Source organism: Zootoca vivipara, chromosome 10, assembly GCF_965207765.1.
Source record: "Zootoca vivipara chromosome 10, rZooViv2.hap1.1, whole genome shotgun sequence".
NCBI lineage: Eukaryota > Metazoa > Chordata > Lepidosauria > Squamata > Lacertidae > Zootoca > Zootoca vivipara.
The window spans coordinates 3,196,813-3,212,064 of record NC_142593.1 but is presented as its reverse complement, the minus strand read 5'-3'; the positions used below and the strand labels follow the sequence as shown (position 1 = coordinate 3,212,064).

At 42.1% G+C, this 15,252-nt stretch overlaps 1 protein-coding gene across 3 annotated transcripts in view; it reads left to right on the top strand.

The window, feature by feature from the left end:
• TRPM6 (transient receptor potential cation channel subfamily M member 6) overlaps nt 1–15,252 on the top strand; it is a 97,661-nt gene continuing 82,409 nt past the window's right edge. Inside the window, exon 1 of one of the 3 annotated variants that reach the window (XM_035099595.3) lies at nt 1–224. In XM_035099595.3, coding sequence (XP_034955486.3) covers nt 219–224 — 6 coding nt within the window. In that variant the 5' untranslated portion in view covers nt 1–218. Of the gene's footprint in view, nt 225–2,799; nt 3,010–15,252 lie in introns of those variants that run through there. The other 2 variants (XM_035099594.3, XR_015946248.1) reach the window with 2 other exon arrangements.

Below are 15,252 nucleotides of genomic sequence, written 5' to 3'. Positions count from 1 at the left end.
AGTACAAACATTTCACCAGTTTTCAGAGGCCATCTCTTTTCCATCTCATTAAAGCTTTTAAGTGCAAGTCCATGGAACTTTGTAATCATTGCTTTTTGGCATTGTTTCCACTAGTTTCTAGAGCTAAGCAAGCTTTATCTGATTGGGAATGAGATGGAAACTTCAGACTGAGATCCAGTGGCTGAAGGCTACAAAAATGTTATGTTTTAGTGATCAGAATGAAGGTAAGTAGGCTGACTTTTCTGTTGCAATGTTTAAGATTTTGATACAAGCATTGCTTAATCTGGAATAAAATTATAATGTGTTTTTAGTAGCTTCAGTTGGAATGCCTAGTTTGTTTTTTAGTAGAAGTGCATTTCAGACACTTTTCTAACAGACTGTTTACGAAAAGGTAAGGACTGGAGACGGAAAAGTTGAAATGAACGCACTCTTAAATTGACAGCCTTTTCAATTTCAGTTCAATTTGATGCTTCTCTTCAAAAGACTATAGAAATATCTTTGCAAAACAGCAGTGCTTGGCAAATGTAAAAAAATGTTGGATTTGGTTCTGTGAATAGTCCATCAGCATAAATTACTAAACAAGGGCCTATAAAGCAGGATGAAAAATTAAATTATAGCTTTAAATTATGAATTGTGTCAATTAAGACTTGATTTCTAATTTTTTTATTTAAAAATTCTTGAATCTTCAAAATTCATGATGTTTTTGTATTCTTATAACAAGTTTGCAGTCCATTAATTTCATGAACTAGCTTATCATCTTGCTTTACACGTTGAGCAGTTAAGTACTGATTATGCTCCTGTTATATTTTAAAAAATAAATTAACATTTATTTAACTCAATATATCGATAGCTTCCTATACATTTCAAAGTGATTTATTAAAGACACCAATAAAACATATATAAAACAATATATGAAGACAATTAAAACAATTTGGTGTTTTTATATATGAAATGGTTTTAATTGTATTAAAAAACACACTATTTGCATAGTCAACCAACAGAAGCAGTCTTAGAAGAGTTTTTTATATGTGACAAAAAACCCTTCTCCAGAAAAAAATATAGGGGGGAACAAAAATATCATACATTATGGACAGTAGACAAATAAAATACAGACCTGGTACCTGAACTCTGGCTACCATTTGGAACTAGTAAGAGGAAATATGGCAAGAGATTATTTCTCAAAGATATATGGAAGATAGCGTTTAGAAATCTGCAACGGACCGCACAAGGGAACAAGCCACATTAAACATAGTGGAACTCCTGATTATGTGAAGGATTTTTCTGCATGTTGCCAAAAAGGGGGTTGCTGCTGCGACAAATTTAACTGCATATAAATGTCTACTAGCCAGTTAAAAATGGGTGCAAATTTAGAAAGTGGTTATCTTTTGTAGATGACTAAGCCTGGCAAAATTTCAGTTGATCAGATTGACAAGTAGTTGAACTTGCCAGTTTCCATGTTGGTTGTACCAAAGAAGGCAGACCTGTCATAACTATAGATGTTCTGTTGAAATGTGTCTGACAACCAAATGACACCTGCAGTTATATATATATCTTATACTCAATGGTATTCTAGAAAACCCCCAAAATATTTGTGTAATAAAATTATTAACGTACCACCTTTCTCAGGACAGCACCCAAGTGGCTCACAATATCATAAAAGCACAACAATTGCAATGATCTAAAATAATATTTTTAAAAAATAACAAATGCAGCAGCAGTAACTAACATTAAAATGGTTAAGTTAGAAGTGGTTCAGCTTGGTTTGGTTGTCTTACTGTATTTTCTAAGAGCTATATAAAAAGGGAGTTTAAAAAGATGGGTTTTGTAGCAGAAGTATGCTGGTGTCCTTTAGCCATTTCCCCCTTCAGAAATACGGAGTGAATATGCTCCCCCGTCTTCCTCCGGTGGTGAATGAGATGTGTCCATTCATGTCTTTGCCCTTATAGAGAGGAAAAGCAGCTAGGGAAAAACTTTATACGGAGAAACAAACAGAAGAGAAATGTGTAAGAAGTCCCCTTTTCTCCCAGTGTTCCCCCACTCACACAATCTCCTGGTTTCTGCTTAGAGAGTTTTAAAAAATACATAGCTGCATGTCACATTGAGTTCAGACCCTGGAGCTGAAGATGCACATTGATCTGTACAAGAGGAAATGTCAAGCATTAGTTATTTTTTTAGAAACTACCAAGTGCTTACACACAAATGATGTCCTGACGAATATCAACGAACAACAATGCCCAAGTGATTTATCTTTTTCAGAACTGCCTTTAGTTTTCCTTAATGCTAAGCTTCTCTCTGCCTTGAAAAATACATGCATGCCAAGAAAACATAAAGCGGGCTACATTTATGTCACAGGTAGTGATATCAATCAAACTAAACTAGAATTGCGTGCAAACTGGATTTTAAATTACATGTTGCAGAAAATCTTGAAAATGTGACCAGCTATATTTTCTTACACACCAGCCCCCTTTCAAACTGAAAGCCGAGATTGTGTGGTTAGTTGGCCCAGCCCTGCTTGACAGGTTCCTAATAAGAGCTTCAAAAGTTTAACTCCCTCCCATTATTATTTAACCTAAGGAATCACAGAGTATCTCATCAGGGGCGGAGAAGTATATTGGTGTTTATAGTGGAATAAGCTTCATAGAGTGATCTGTACAAGAGGAAATGTCAAGCATTAGTTAATTTTGGCCTGGCCTGGTTGTTGCTTAAGTGTTGTGCAAGAAAGCGACTTGGTATGTAACCTGCTGAGCTGCTGGAAGAATCCAGGCCATAAAGACAGCTGCCAATCGCTGATAGGGGAAAGTGGAACATTAACCATTCTCTAGTGTGGTCCAAGGATCAAGGAGTACTCCTTGAGGTCTGAATGGGCTTCCTTGCCTCCTGCCTACACTTTGGTTGCTGCAGAAGCTTTGGGGACCAGAAAAGAGTTTGTCTTACGAGCGCAGTCCTGACTGTGTCCAAGAATTACAAGATGCAAGAGACAAAGCAGGACAAATGAAAGTTCAAATGAAGGTAAAACTCTGTACACATAGATAGGCAGATAGATGAGTTTGGACTGGAACTTAAATGCCTCCTGGCAGCTGCTGATCACCACAGGTTGAAATGTGAGCTTAAATTTGCTAACTCACTCTTCACCACCGTTAACTTTCCAGGGTTCATTTGCACAGCCATTCTGTTAGGCTTGTGGATTCAAAAATAGACTGAAGCAAGAAAGAAATACAGATGATCTGCAGCATATGTGAGAGAGTGCATTGCTTTGTTTCGGGATCTGTGGCATCATTAGTTCAGGAGGTGATTATATATTTTGAAACTTTTGTCCTTGTTTGTAAGGTATGGAGGAGAGCTGTATAACACCATTCCTGGCTTGCCAGTGTGTTCAACTGAGTGGGCAGACGGCAGTGTTCTAGGGTTGCAAAATGAGGTTAGGTATTTGTTCTGTAGCTGGAGGAAGGAAGAATCTTCTCAAAGGAGCCACCTGGCACCCTTAGTTTCAGCAGTATTAATTTCAACAGGATTTCCAAGAACTTCACTTTGATTTAAGTAGCAGCATTATTGTCATATACTGTACTTATCGTGAAGCCTTTGCCAGTACCGTGTCTCAGTGCTAGGCAGCTTCACCTGCTAACTTTGTCTGAATAAATTGTTAAAAGCACAGGTGCCCTGCAGAAAAAGGGTCATCAACCCTACTTACAAGTCCTGCGTATTCCTTACACTTCAAAAGTTAAAGCCCTTTGTGCCTCTTAATGCAGGTTTTTTTCTGCAATAGCAAGCAGGATTCAGCGTGGGTGGGTTTGTTTTGTTATTGTTTGTATTATGTACTTTGTGGTTTTATTTTGTATACTGCCCCGAGTTCTTTGGATGAAGGGCGGTATACAAATTTAATAAAATAAAAATAAAATAATAAACATTTCACAGTAGATAGACAAGTATCAGCAAATGGGAACCAGTGATCAGGGATGAAGCTCAGTGGTTCATTTTTTCCATATCATTTAAAAGGTTAAGTGGCAAGTCTACTTGCTTCCACACCTTGTTTGGGAGTAAAAATAAATAAATTCAGTGCCTCCTGTCCTAGATATAATAATTAAAGACCCGATTTGAAATCCCTACTTTGCTTAGAATTAGTCTGCAAGATTTGCTGTGCCAGCGTATAATCATGTCAGGGTAGAGTGGTAATGCACATATCAGTTGTTACGTCAGTACAATGTCACAGGTATCGGTATCAAGTTTATTGCTTATAGCCAAAGGCTGCTGCCATGTATACAATGTCATTCAGTAAAATACCATATATTCCGGCGTATAAGACGACTGGGCATATAAGACGACCCCCAACTTTTCCAGTTAAAATATAGAGTTTGGAATATACTCGCCGTATAAGACGACCCCCGACTTTTGAGAAGATTTTCTTGGGTTAAAAAGTAGTCTTATACGCAGGAATATACAAATTTGGTACAAAACTTAGAACATTTTCATTATCAAAACATAACCTAATCAGCACAAAGCTATGGAAACACTTTATTATACCAATTAAAACATTAAATAATAAAATTTATAAACTAAAATCATCACGTGGCCATTGATATATTAAAAGAAATATTAAACAATACAATTGATAATTGTGTACAACTTTGGTGAGAAAGGGGCATCTTGGCTGCGGTCAGATAAATTCATCTTCTTTACAGTTAATAGCTACCTCAGCAATATAATTATTTTTAATTTTCCTGGCGGCAGTTGCAAAAAGTGCTACACGCCAGGTCACATATTTATCTGTGTCTGCAAGGAGATAAAGAATCATATCAGAAGGATTCTGGCCAGGGACCTTGTCATTATAGGTGTCAAAAACCGTTCTCTTCCATCACTGTATAAAGGACAACACAACATATAATGCGTAAGGTCCTCTAATTCAGGGCATCCTCTAATACAAACACGTTCATTTACTGGAATGCCTCTGTGTCTCCCATCCCTATAAGCAGAATTTATTGTGTTTAATCGTAACTCTGTAAACGCTTTCCGGAGTTGTACAAAAGTTAATTCATTAAAATACGTATGTTCATGGGCCTCTCTAAGTTTAAAATATAATGGAGCGTATGTGGATGAATACATGGAATTTAAGTCGTTTTTAGTAGCCACTGTCCTTATGGTACGTTAAAAAAAAATCTGAGCATGTAGGGAAAGTTATTAAAGCTTGGTCATTGAGAAATCATATTTGTCTTTCCCAATTTCTGCCACAATGCATGTCTCGGAATTGTATCAAAAGCTGATTTTAGATCAATAAAAGCAACATATAGTTTTTGCTTCAAATTATGGATGTATTTACATAGCAGAAAGTTCATCACAAAGCACTGGTCCAATGTGGATTTCCCTCTTTGGAAACCTGCCTGGGCTTCAGATATCACCTTATTTGTATCTGCCCATTCTTCCAGTCTCTCAAGGAGGAGTCTGGCATATAATTTAGAGGCTACATCTAACTAACTAATAGGTTTATAATTAGCAGGATTTTTCTTATCACCCTTTTTATATATTGGGGCAATTATGCTCAGCTTCCACCCTTCCGGTATGCGACCTGAGTTGTTAATATATGAGAACAGTTTTGCAAAAATGGGTGACCAGAAATCTGGTCTTATAAATCTTCGTTGGGATCATGTCTTCTCCTGGGGCTTTATTGGCTAGTTGGCTTATGAGGGTGAGTTGGATCGGGGGCCATATATTCCTGTAAAATATGTCACCCAATCCTTTCCTTGGACTGATGCTTCTAGCGAGTAGCCCAGCCCATTTGTACCTTGGACGATCAGATGCCAAAATTTCCGTGAGTCCTTTTGAAGTGCTGCGATGTCACATGGTAAGACATGAAACTAATTCTGGCACCTGGCCAACACTATGTATCAGTGCTGCAGCTACAGTGACTTGTCCTAAGGTACCCCCTGAAAGCCTCACCTGTCTCTTTAATTGTTTTAGAACTCATTGCTTAATGCTTCAGATTACGTATGCACTGTCAATTTAGGTTGGCCCTGTAGAAGTTGTGCGCTGCATACCAATTATACGTAAAGTGAACTTTCACTGGGATCATAAACACATAATACTTTAATGTGCAGTTTAGTGAGAGAATTAGAGCTTTGAATTGCAGAATTGTATTTTAAGGTCTTAATTCACCTGTTAAATGTGAACAGATTTCATGCCACTCTACCTTGACGTCTACTGCAGAACATTCTATGCAGCTAGGAGCTGTCACTCCAGGGCAGAGGCAGATAGATTGAGAAGGATGGCTTTGCATGGCCTTCTTGTTGTAGGCTAGGTTGTTTCTTGGAGGGTGGTGCTCTTGCACCCATTGTCTTATTCACCCTGTTATGCTGGCCATCAATGATGTACACTGCAACTACAGCCTGTGCTTTTGTTTTAAAATGCTATGACATTGTAATACAATATGAAAGACAGCTGGCAGACTTCAGTTTGGGATCTGCATCTTTCAGCCTCCTCTAATGTTCATGTGGAATAAGCATGGGCTCTCTAGGCATAATAAAAATTGTAAAGTGCACTGCTGCTTTTTTAATGTGTTCTATCTTGTAAATGGCAGTAAGAGTTAATGACATTCCAGAAACAGTTGTATGTGTGACTGTTGTTGACATTACATACTTTGATTATATGTGGCTCTAGAATGAAATGCCTTGTAAAACGTTTTTCAAGTTTTTCCAAAATGTTGCCATTCAGCTGCTTATGATTAAGTCACATAAGCAAATGATAAATGGACAGACGTCTAAGAATAGTGCTACCTCTGGGCAGGGTTCATTATATTTTAGAGAGACATAGTTGGCCATCCAGGTTAATGACACATCCATGTCACCAGTAGGAAGCCCTTGATAAATTATTTTGGGACTTTGATAGCTTTCACCCCACTGAATATGAGCCTAGGTTAGTCTGCATAGCAGTTTTACTGCCTTGCTGATGCTGTCCACTTTCACAATGGACATAAAAGCTTCAACTTATATTGGAAACCCATTCACTACTACACACTTATTTAAACTTCTAGCTTCCACAAAATCAATTGTCAATGGCCCAAGCCTACAGTACAACCACAACTCACCAGGCAGGAATTTGTTCTTTAAGAAATGCCTGTTGTAAATCCTTGAAATATAATATCCATCTGTTAAAGTGGGACGCGGGTGGTGTTGTGGGTTAAACCACAGAACTTAAGGCTTGCCGATCAGAAGGTTGGCGGTTCGAATCCCCGCGACAGGGTGAGCTCCCGTTGCTCGGTCCCAGCTCCTGCCAACCTAGCAGTTCTAAAGCCCGCCAGTACAAGCAGATAAATAGATACCTCTACAGCAGGAAGGTAAACGGCATTTCCGAGCGCTGCTCTGGTTCGCCAGAAGCGGCTTTGTCATGCTGGCCACATGACCTGGAAGCTGTACGCCAGCTCCCTCGGCCAATAACACGAGATGAGCGCCGCAACCCCAGAGTCAGTCACAACTGGACCTAATAGTCAGGGGTCCCTTTACCTTTACCTTTAAAGTGAGAAAAACAGACCCACATATTCTGATTTATACCCACAAATAACTTACTGCAGTGCAGTTCCAGAAGTGAAGGTGTAAGAATATTTGTCACCTACAACTCCCAGTTAAAACCATTCAACATGTCATCCTGGACAATGATAGCATCCCTTTTATAGGCCTTCAGTAGTAAACCTATCCTCTGACTCAGAAGTTAAAACAGCTACTCACAGGCTGCAAAAATGATTACTAATTAAGTGTCTGTAGTGGGTTGATTGGGACCCAGGTGGCGCTGTGGGTTAAACCACTGAACCTAGGGCTTGCTGATCAGAAGGTCGGTGGTTTGAATCCCTGTGACGGGGTGAGCTCCCATTGCTCGGTCCCAACTCCTGCCAACCTAGCAGTTCGAAAGCACGTCAAAAATGCAAGTAGATAAATAGGAACTGCTACAGCGGGAAGGTAAACGGCGTTTCCATGTGCTGCTCTGGTTTGCCAGAAGTGGCTTTGTCATGCTGGCCACATGACCTGGAAGCTATACGTCCAGCTCCCTCGGCCAATAATGCGAGATGAGCGCGCAACCACAGAGTCGGTCACGACTGGACCTAATGGTCAGGGGTCCCTTTACCTTTACCTTTAGTGGGTTGATTATTGCCAAATACTGTTGTTATGAATGGCAACTTTGCTTATCTGACCATACCCTTTTGTGATTCATGGCTCTTTTACCTCCTCATTTACTAGGGACAGGGGACCTATTCCACACACACACACACACACACACACACACACACACACACACACACACGATTTGTTAGGCTCCAGTTCCCAGTGTCCCTGATGGTTGGCGGTGCTGGCTGGTGCTAATGAGAAATGAGCATCACTTGAAGGGCCACAGCCTCCCCATCCCTGCTATGGAGACGGAAACAAGCATTTTTAACAGAGGAGAAAATAATTAGAACTGAGAAAAGAGGTGAAATAGGAAATAAAAAGTTGGTATTGAAACCCCTGCCGTATCCTCATATTTTATGTGAGTAATACATACCTGTCAACTGCATTTAATGAAGTGAAGTTTAGTCTGTGACCAGAATTACTGTTAGTTTTAGGTGTTGAAAGCGTCTTCATTATCAATGGCCTGACAACATGCTATTTGTTAAAGTTTGCTTCTATGGGTGGAATGCAATGTAGTCCTGAGTGGGGTACAGGCAGCCCCCCGTTTGAGCAGGTGTTACATTCCGAGGCACCGTGTGTCTTAGTGAAATCGTGCAGAATTGAAACCCATTGGAAAAGTCTACGAACACTCCATTCTGCCCTTGTGACGTCTTTATGACATTTCCAGGTCACTAGTGAGTTCAGACTGGGAAATGGGCCTCGTTCCGCTGACCTTTTTGACATTTGCTCACCTGGAACCAGAATATCCTGGAAGGGAACAACAACAGGGTAGTTCCCCCCTTTCTTGTGCCTTCCCCAGAAACGGGCTTGAGTCAGAGCTGCTGGGAAAGGAACTGCCTTTCTTGAAAACAAGTCTTACCCTACATGTGCCCACTTGACTGCTTCAGTCGGTGGAATTGCCACTACTACAGGTGCAATATAATACCTGTTCTGCATTTGAAAGAATTCAATGGCTTAGGGTGGCAGCACCTGCTCTTTGGAACTCCCTGCCTCTTGAGATCAAGCAGGTGCCTTCACTGTTCTCTTTTTGACACCTGCTAAAAAATCTTTTTTAGACGAGCCTAAAGGTAAAGGGACCCCTGACCGTTAGGTCCCGTCGCGGACGACTGGGGTTGCGGCGCTTATCTCGCATTATTGGCCGAGGGAACCGGCGTACAGCTTCCAGGTCATGTGGCCAGCATGACTAAGCCAGTTCTGGCGAACCAGAGCAGCACACGGAAACACCGTTTACCTTCCTGCAGGAGCTGTACCTATTTATCTACTTGCACTTGACGTGCTTTCAAACTGCTAGGTTGGCAGGAGCTGGGACCGAGCAACAGGAGCTCACCCCGCCACGGGGATTCAAACCGCTGACCTTCTGATCGGCAAACCCTAGGCTCTGTGGTTTAGACCACAGCGCCACCCACGTCCCTTTAGATGAGCCTACCCAGGCTTTAAAAAAAAGCGCGCATGGAAATGCCGTTTACCTTCCCGCCAGAGCGGTACCTATTTATCTACTTGCACTTTGACATGCTTTCGAACTGCTAGATTGGCAGGAGCAGGGACTGAGCAATGGGAGCTCACCCCGTGACAGGGATTCAAACCACTGATCGGCAAGCCCTAGGCTTGGTGGTTTAACCCACAGCGCCACCTGCATCCCACGGCGTTTCCGAGCGCTGCTCTGGTTACCAGAAACAGCTTAGTCATGCTGCCCACATGACCTGGAAGCTGTATGCTGGCTTCCTCAGCCAATAATGCAAGATGAGCGTCGCAACCCCAGAGTCAGTCACGACTGGACCTAATGGTCAGGGGTCCCTTTACATTTACATTTACCTTTACCCAAGCTTAAAAGGGACGCGGGTGGCGCTGTGGTCTAAACCACAGAGCCTAGAACTTGCTGATCAGAAGGTTGGCGGTTCGAATCCCCGTGACGGGGTGAGCTCCTGTTGTTCGGTCCCAGCTCCTGCCAACCTAGCAGTTTGAAAGCACGTCAAGTGCAAGTAGATAAATAGGTACGGCTCCTGCAGGAAGGTAAATGGCGTTTCCGTGCGCTGCTCTGGTTTCACCAGAAGCCGCTTAGTCATGCTGGCCACATGACCCGGAAGCTGTACGCCAGCTCCCTCGGCCAGTAAAGTGAGATGAGCGCCGCAACCCAGAGTCGTTTGTGACTGGACCTTACCTTTACCTTTACCTTTACCCAGACGCTTAGAAAATTGAGGTAACTAATCTGATTTAGTATTGTAACTTTTGTATGTAGGGTTATATTTTTTTTCTTTTTTAAACTACTTTGATAATTTTTTATAATCAAGTGGTGTGTAAATTTTACAAAATAAACAAATAAAATAGATAAATAAAGTAAGTGTTGTTTGCCAGAGTGCTCTTGAATGGGATCACGGGCATAAACTGGGTTATTCTGACCATGCTGTAACGTATAATGCCCAATAAAAGCAACTGAGTTGAGCATTCCTGGTGGCTGTGTCCATTTGTGTAAGGAAGATGAGGGCACTGGGAGCGGGAGCAGGGACCCTTTGCTGTGCCTCTGGATGCCCCACAATCTCCTGCAGAGTGGTGCAAACATGCAGCTAGGCTGGGCCAGCAGAAATTCCTACAGTGCTCACTTCCCAAGGAAAACAATATGCAAATAACACCAACATTAGTTGTCTGAGAACATATTGTGCTTCATGGCAAGGTTAACTTAATTTATACCGTGTTTCCCCAAAAATAAGACACCGTCTTATATTTATTTTTCCTCAAAAAAACACCCGGTGGCTTATTTTCAGGGGATGTCTTATTTTCGGAGAAACACGGTATGTGCAAAAAATTTTAATTGCCTGTTGGGGACATTAATAACATTTTTTATGGAACCAAGAAAACCAGGTCTGACTGCCGGGGCTGTAGCTAGGGGGTGGTGAGGTGGGCCCCCGTCAGGGGTGCAGGTGGGGGGGGGCGCGCAAAATCAGCTAAAAAATATTTCCATAAATATAAATATCAATTATTGCCTCATAAGAAATGGTTTCTAATAGAGGGCGAAATGAATGGGTGGAGGGGGAGTGGTTGGAGGAGAAGCAAAAAGCAGCTAATTTGTCCATGGCTAGGGGGTGCAACCTGGCCGGTTCTGCCGGTGGCGCAAGATCACCTAGCTATGGCTCTGATGGCTGCCTTACCGTAATATCCAGCTCACTGGCAACTACCTTAAAATATGAGAAACAGGGTATCTTCACCCTAGGGATTTTGTTTTTGTTTAAAGATAGCTTGGAATATAATGGTGTTGGAATAATAATGCTCTTGGAATACTAATGGTTGTATTTATACTGTAACCTAGTTTTTTTCCAGTTCAGCAGTCAATTTCTGAACAATGCCTATTTATGTCCACACTCATGCAGACTTCAGTTTAGTAAAATTAATTCCAGAGCTGTCTAAAATACCTGTTATCCCTTGCTTATTGGTGCTTAATTAGTGTACTGTACTGCATCAAAAAGATTTGACTTCTGGTCTAGGTTCAGCTTTATGTCAATTGCTAAAACAAGTATGGTTTAAAATGGAAAGCCCAGACATGACAATCAGTCTAGGGATCAAGTTAGGGCAAAACAAAGAGCATACCAAGTCTTGGTGCACATGACTAGTCTGCTTGTGGCACATATTTTATTTCCCTTCTGCATTGGTGGTTCCTGAGGGCTGAAGATCAGTTCCCATATATGAAGTGATACGCCTATGTCTGAACTTGGCAACTTCAGACTGTAGGTGGTGGATTGCATCTCTATCCCCTTCTTAGCCACATGAAGAAAGCCACCAGGTGTTCACATGATGCAGTCTCAGCCAGTCTTTAGGAAGCACCTTGTGCTTTATCAGATATGCTCTTGTCTTCTTCTTCTTCTTCTTCTTCTTCTTCTTCTTCTTCTTCTTCTTCTCCTTCTCCTTCTCCTTCTCCTTCTCCTTCTCCTTCTCCTTCTCCTTCTCCTTCTTCTTCACTTGTAGCCGAGTAAGATTGTCTTCATAAACACGGTTTTAACAATGAGTCCATAAGTGACTGTGGGGGCCAATTCTGGATCCACATGTCCTTCCACAGTGGGGACATTGGTTTCCAGGTGGGAGTTGATCACGGTGTGGATTTGCCAAGCGTGCCTTCCTCTTAGCATGTTTCTCCCTTGCGTCCTGAGATCGAGTTTCTTCAAAGTCCAGGACACCTTTGGTAAAGGCTGTTCTCCAACTGGAGCACTCGCAGGCCAGTGTTTCCCAGTTGTCAGTGTTTATACTACATTCTTAAAGATTTGCCTTGAGACAGTCTTTAAACCTCTTTTGTTGACCACCAGCATTACACTTTCCATTTTTAAGTTCAGAATAGAGTAGTTGCTTTGGAAGGCAGTCATCAGGCATCCACACAACATGACCAGTCCAACGAAGTTGATGTTGAAGAATCATTGCTTCAACACTGGTGATCTTTGCTTCTTCCAGTACACTGACATTAGTTTGCCTGTCTTCCCAAGTGACGTGTAAAAAATTTCAGAGACACCATTGACGGAATCTTTCGAGAAGTTGGAGATGGCGTTTATAAGTGGTCCATGTTTCACAAGCATATAGTAATGTTGGTAGTACAATAGCTTTGTAAACAAGCATTTTGGTTTCCCTGCGAATGTCCTGGTCCTCTGCACTTCAGTTAGGAGAAAGCTGCACTCGCAGAGCTCAGGCGATGCTGGATTTTGGCATCAATGTTGGCCCTTCTGGCCTCTTGTCTATATAACACATGAACCTGTATCCAACACAGAGGCTCACAGAACTATTACTTCAGAGACGTGCCTTTTACAGAATATGGGACTGGCATTTAGAAACCCAGCAGAACTGTGGAAAGACTAAATGAACTGGCAAAGGGAAATATCACATGAAAATGCCTGCATTCTCCAGATGGGTCTGGAGTGGCTGCGAAAGGATAGGTTGTTGAATTGTGTGTGTGTGTGTGTGTGTGTGTGTTAGGGATGCAGGACAGTATTATTTTCACCCCCCGTTTATTGTATGCAGTACTGGTTCTGTTCTGCAGCAGTTCATCTTCTGCCATTAACTATGTTATTCATCACAAGAGTGAATATTTGCTGGATTGATTTCTGTTCTAGACATGGGACCAATAAGTGAATATGGCAATTTACAAATGTCTTTCCCTTGGAATTCATAGACATCTCCGGGGGGGGGGGGGGTTGGTTCAGTCTGTTTCTGAGATTTTCCTGCAATGGGCTCAGGCTTAGCTTGGCCACATCTGATTCCACTCTGGATTCATTGGAAGCCTTAGCATATGGTTCAAAAAATAGCAAAAGCTTTTCTTTTGGGAGAATCATAGAATCATAGAGTTGGAAGAGACCACAAGGGCCATCCAGTCCAACCCCCTGTGCTTCTTACAACAAAGGATGTGACAAAGGCAGCAAAGGGAAGCAAAGGTAGGATGTCTAGCTGAGTAAAAAGGATTTCTTCTGCCATAGATACCCATGGAGCAAGCTTAGAAGAAAGTAACATGGTGCAGTCTTTTGGACGTTCCCCCCCCCAAAAAAATGAACAGACCTGCAGACTGATGTGCCCATTTGCAAGACATTGATTTCCTGCTATGCATCTCTCTGTCAGAGTTTGATATTGTAGAGGATGGGTAAAGAGGACATTACTTGTGCCCTTTGTCAAACCATGACACAATATAATTCTTCCACCAGAGAGTCATTGGGTGCAATTTTTTTTTCTTACTTGTAAAAGATGTCAACACTTTCCCAGGATATTCAGACAATCCAATTACCAGGAGTAAGTGCTTGCAGGAGGATGCATCTTAATTACTATTTGGAAATATGGGTGGTGGTGTTCCAGGAAAAGTTGTTCCGTGTCAACTCCCAAATTCTCTTCCCACAGAGGTGTCTATAGTGTCTTCATTGTACAGCCTTTGTAATATGCTGAACACAAACCCCTGTACCCTGGCCTTTGACAGCTGTGATGTAAGTTCAGGACATACACTGTATTTTTAATATGTTAAGTATTGGTTTTACTTGCTTTCAAGTTGCATAATTGTTTTGTAGTAATCTTCCATGAGACTTACTGGTGAAGGGCAGGTTAAGGAATCCTAAAATAAATGGAAATTAAATGAAAATATGAACTTGCACTAGATATGACAGATTAATTAATTGGGATTAATTGGGCTAGCATTTGGTTTCCATGGAGAAATTCCCCTGGTGTGAAGCATTAGAGTTTCCCCCGCAAAAGACTAAGTTGAATTTATAGTTTGCTTGAGCTGCTTCTGATCACATGCACTTGAGCTGTGATCTTTGTTCAGAGTGAAACAGAAATGCATGTGGAGACAGTGGCAGAGGAAGAGGAGTGCGGGGGGAACACACCGCCCCCGGCAGCGCGATCCTGGTGGGGTGCCATTGTGGCTGATGCCCCCGCCCGCACTGGGCGTCCTGCCCCTGCAGGCAGCATGCCACGCCCCCAGGACTCGCGCCAGCCCTGCCCCCGCCTGCTCTCCCCCCCCCCCGGTGCCAGGGCATGAAGCTCTGCCACAGCGTGCAGAGTTCCAACAGAACCCATATTCGTTGGTTTTTCTTCCAGGCCTTCTCCAATTGACTGAGATTTTAACATAGTGTCTTAGTGTTCTTGCCTTACTCAATTCTTCCTTTTCCCTCATGTGCCAGTAATTTATTTAGATTGTCAGACTGCTGGCATTTTGTGATTAATTCTGTGGTGTTTTCTTCAGGGCTTAATAATTCATACCTGTCTAATTTTAAGAACGTAATGAGATGAGAGTTGGTCTCAAGGATCTCCCCTCACCCATTTACAACTCTGCTTGTGGGTCAAACGGGTTGGGCAAGTTTAATGGGGCAGATTTCCTACCGTTGGGAAGATCTGGTGCACCTGGCTGGTGAGCCTTTGCATCACTAAAGAAAGGGCATGCTCATCTACGTCAGTTTTCCCCCTTTTGTGGTGGATGATGTCACCAAACTGTTTGTGAAGAAGCTGCAGGTATAGCCTGAGAGACAGGCACAAAGGGTGGAGGAGCTCTCAGACAGAAATCTGATCTTCCTGATGGCTTCCCTGGAAATCTGGCGAACCAGAGCAGCGCACGGAAACACCGTTTACCTTCCCGCTTGGAAGGTATACCTATTTATCT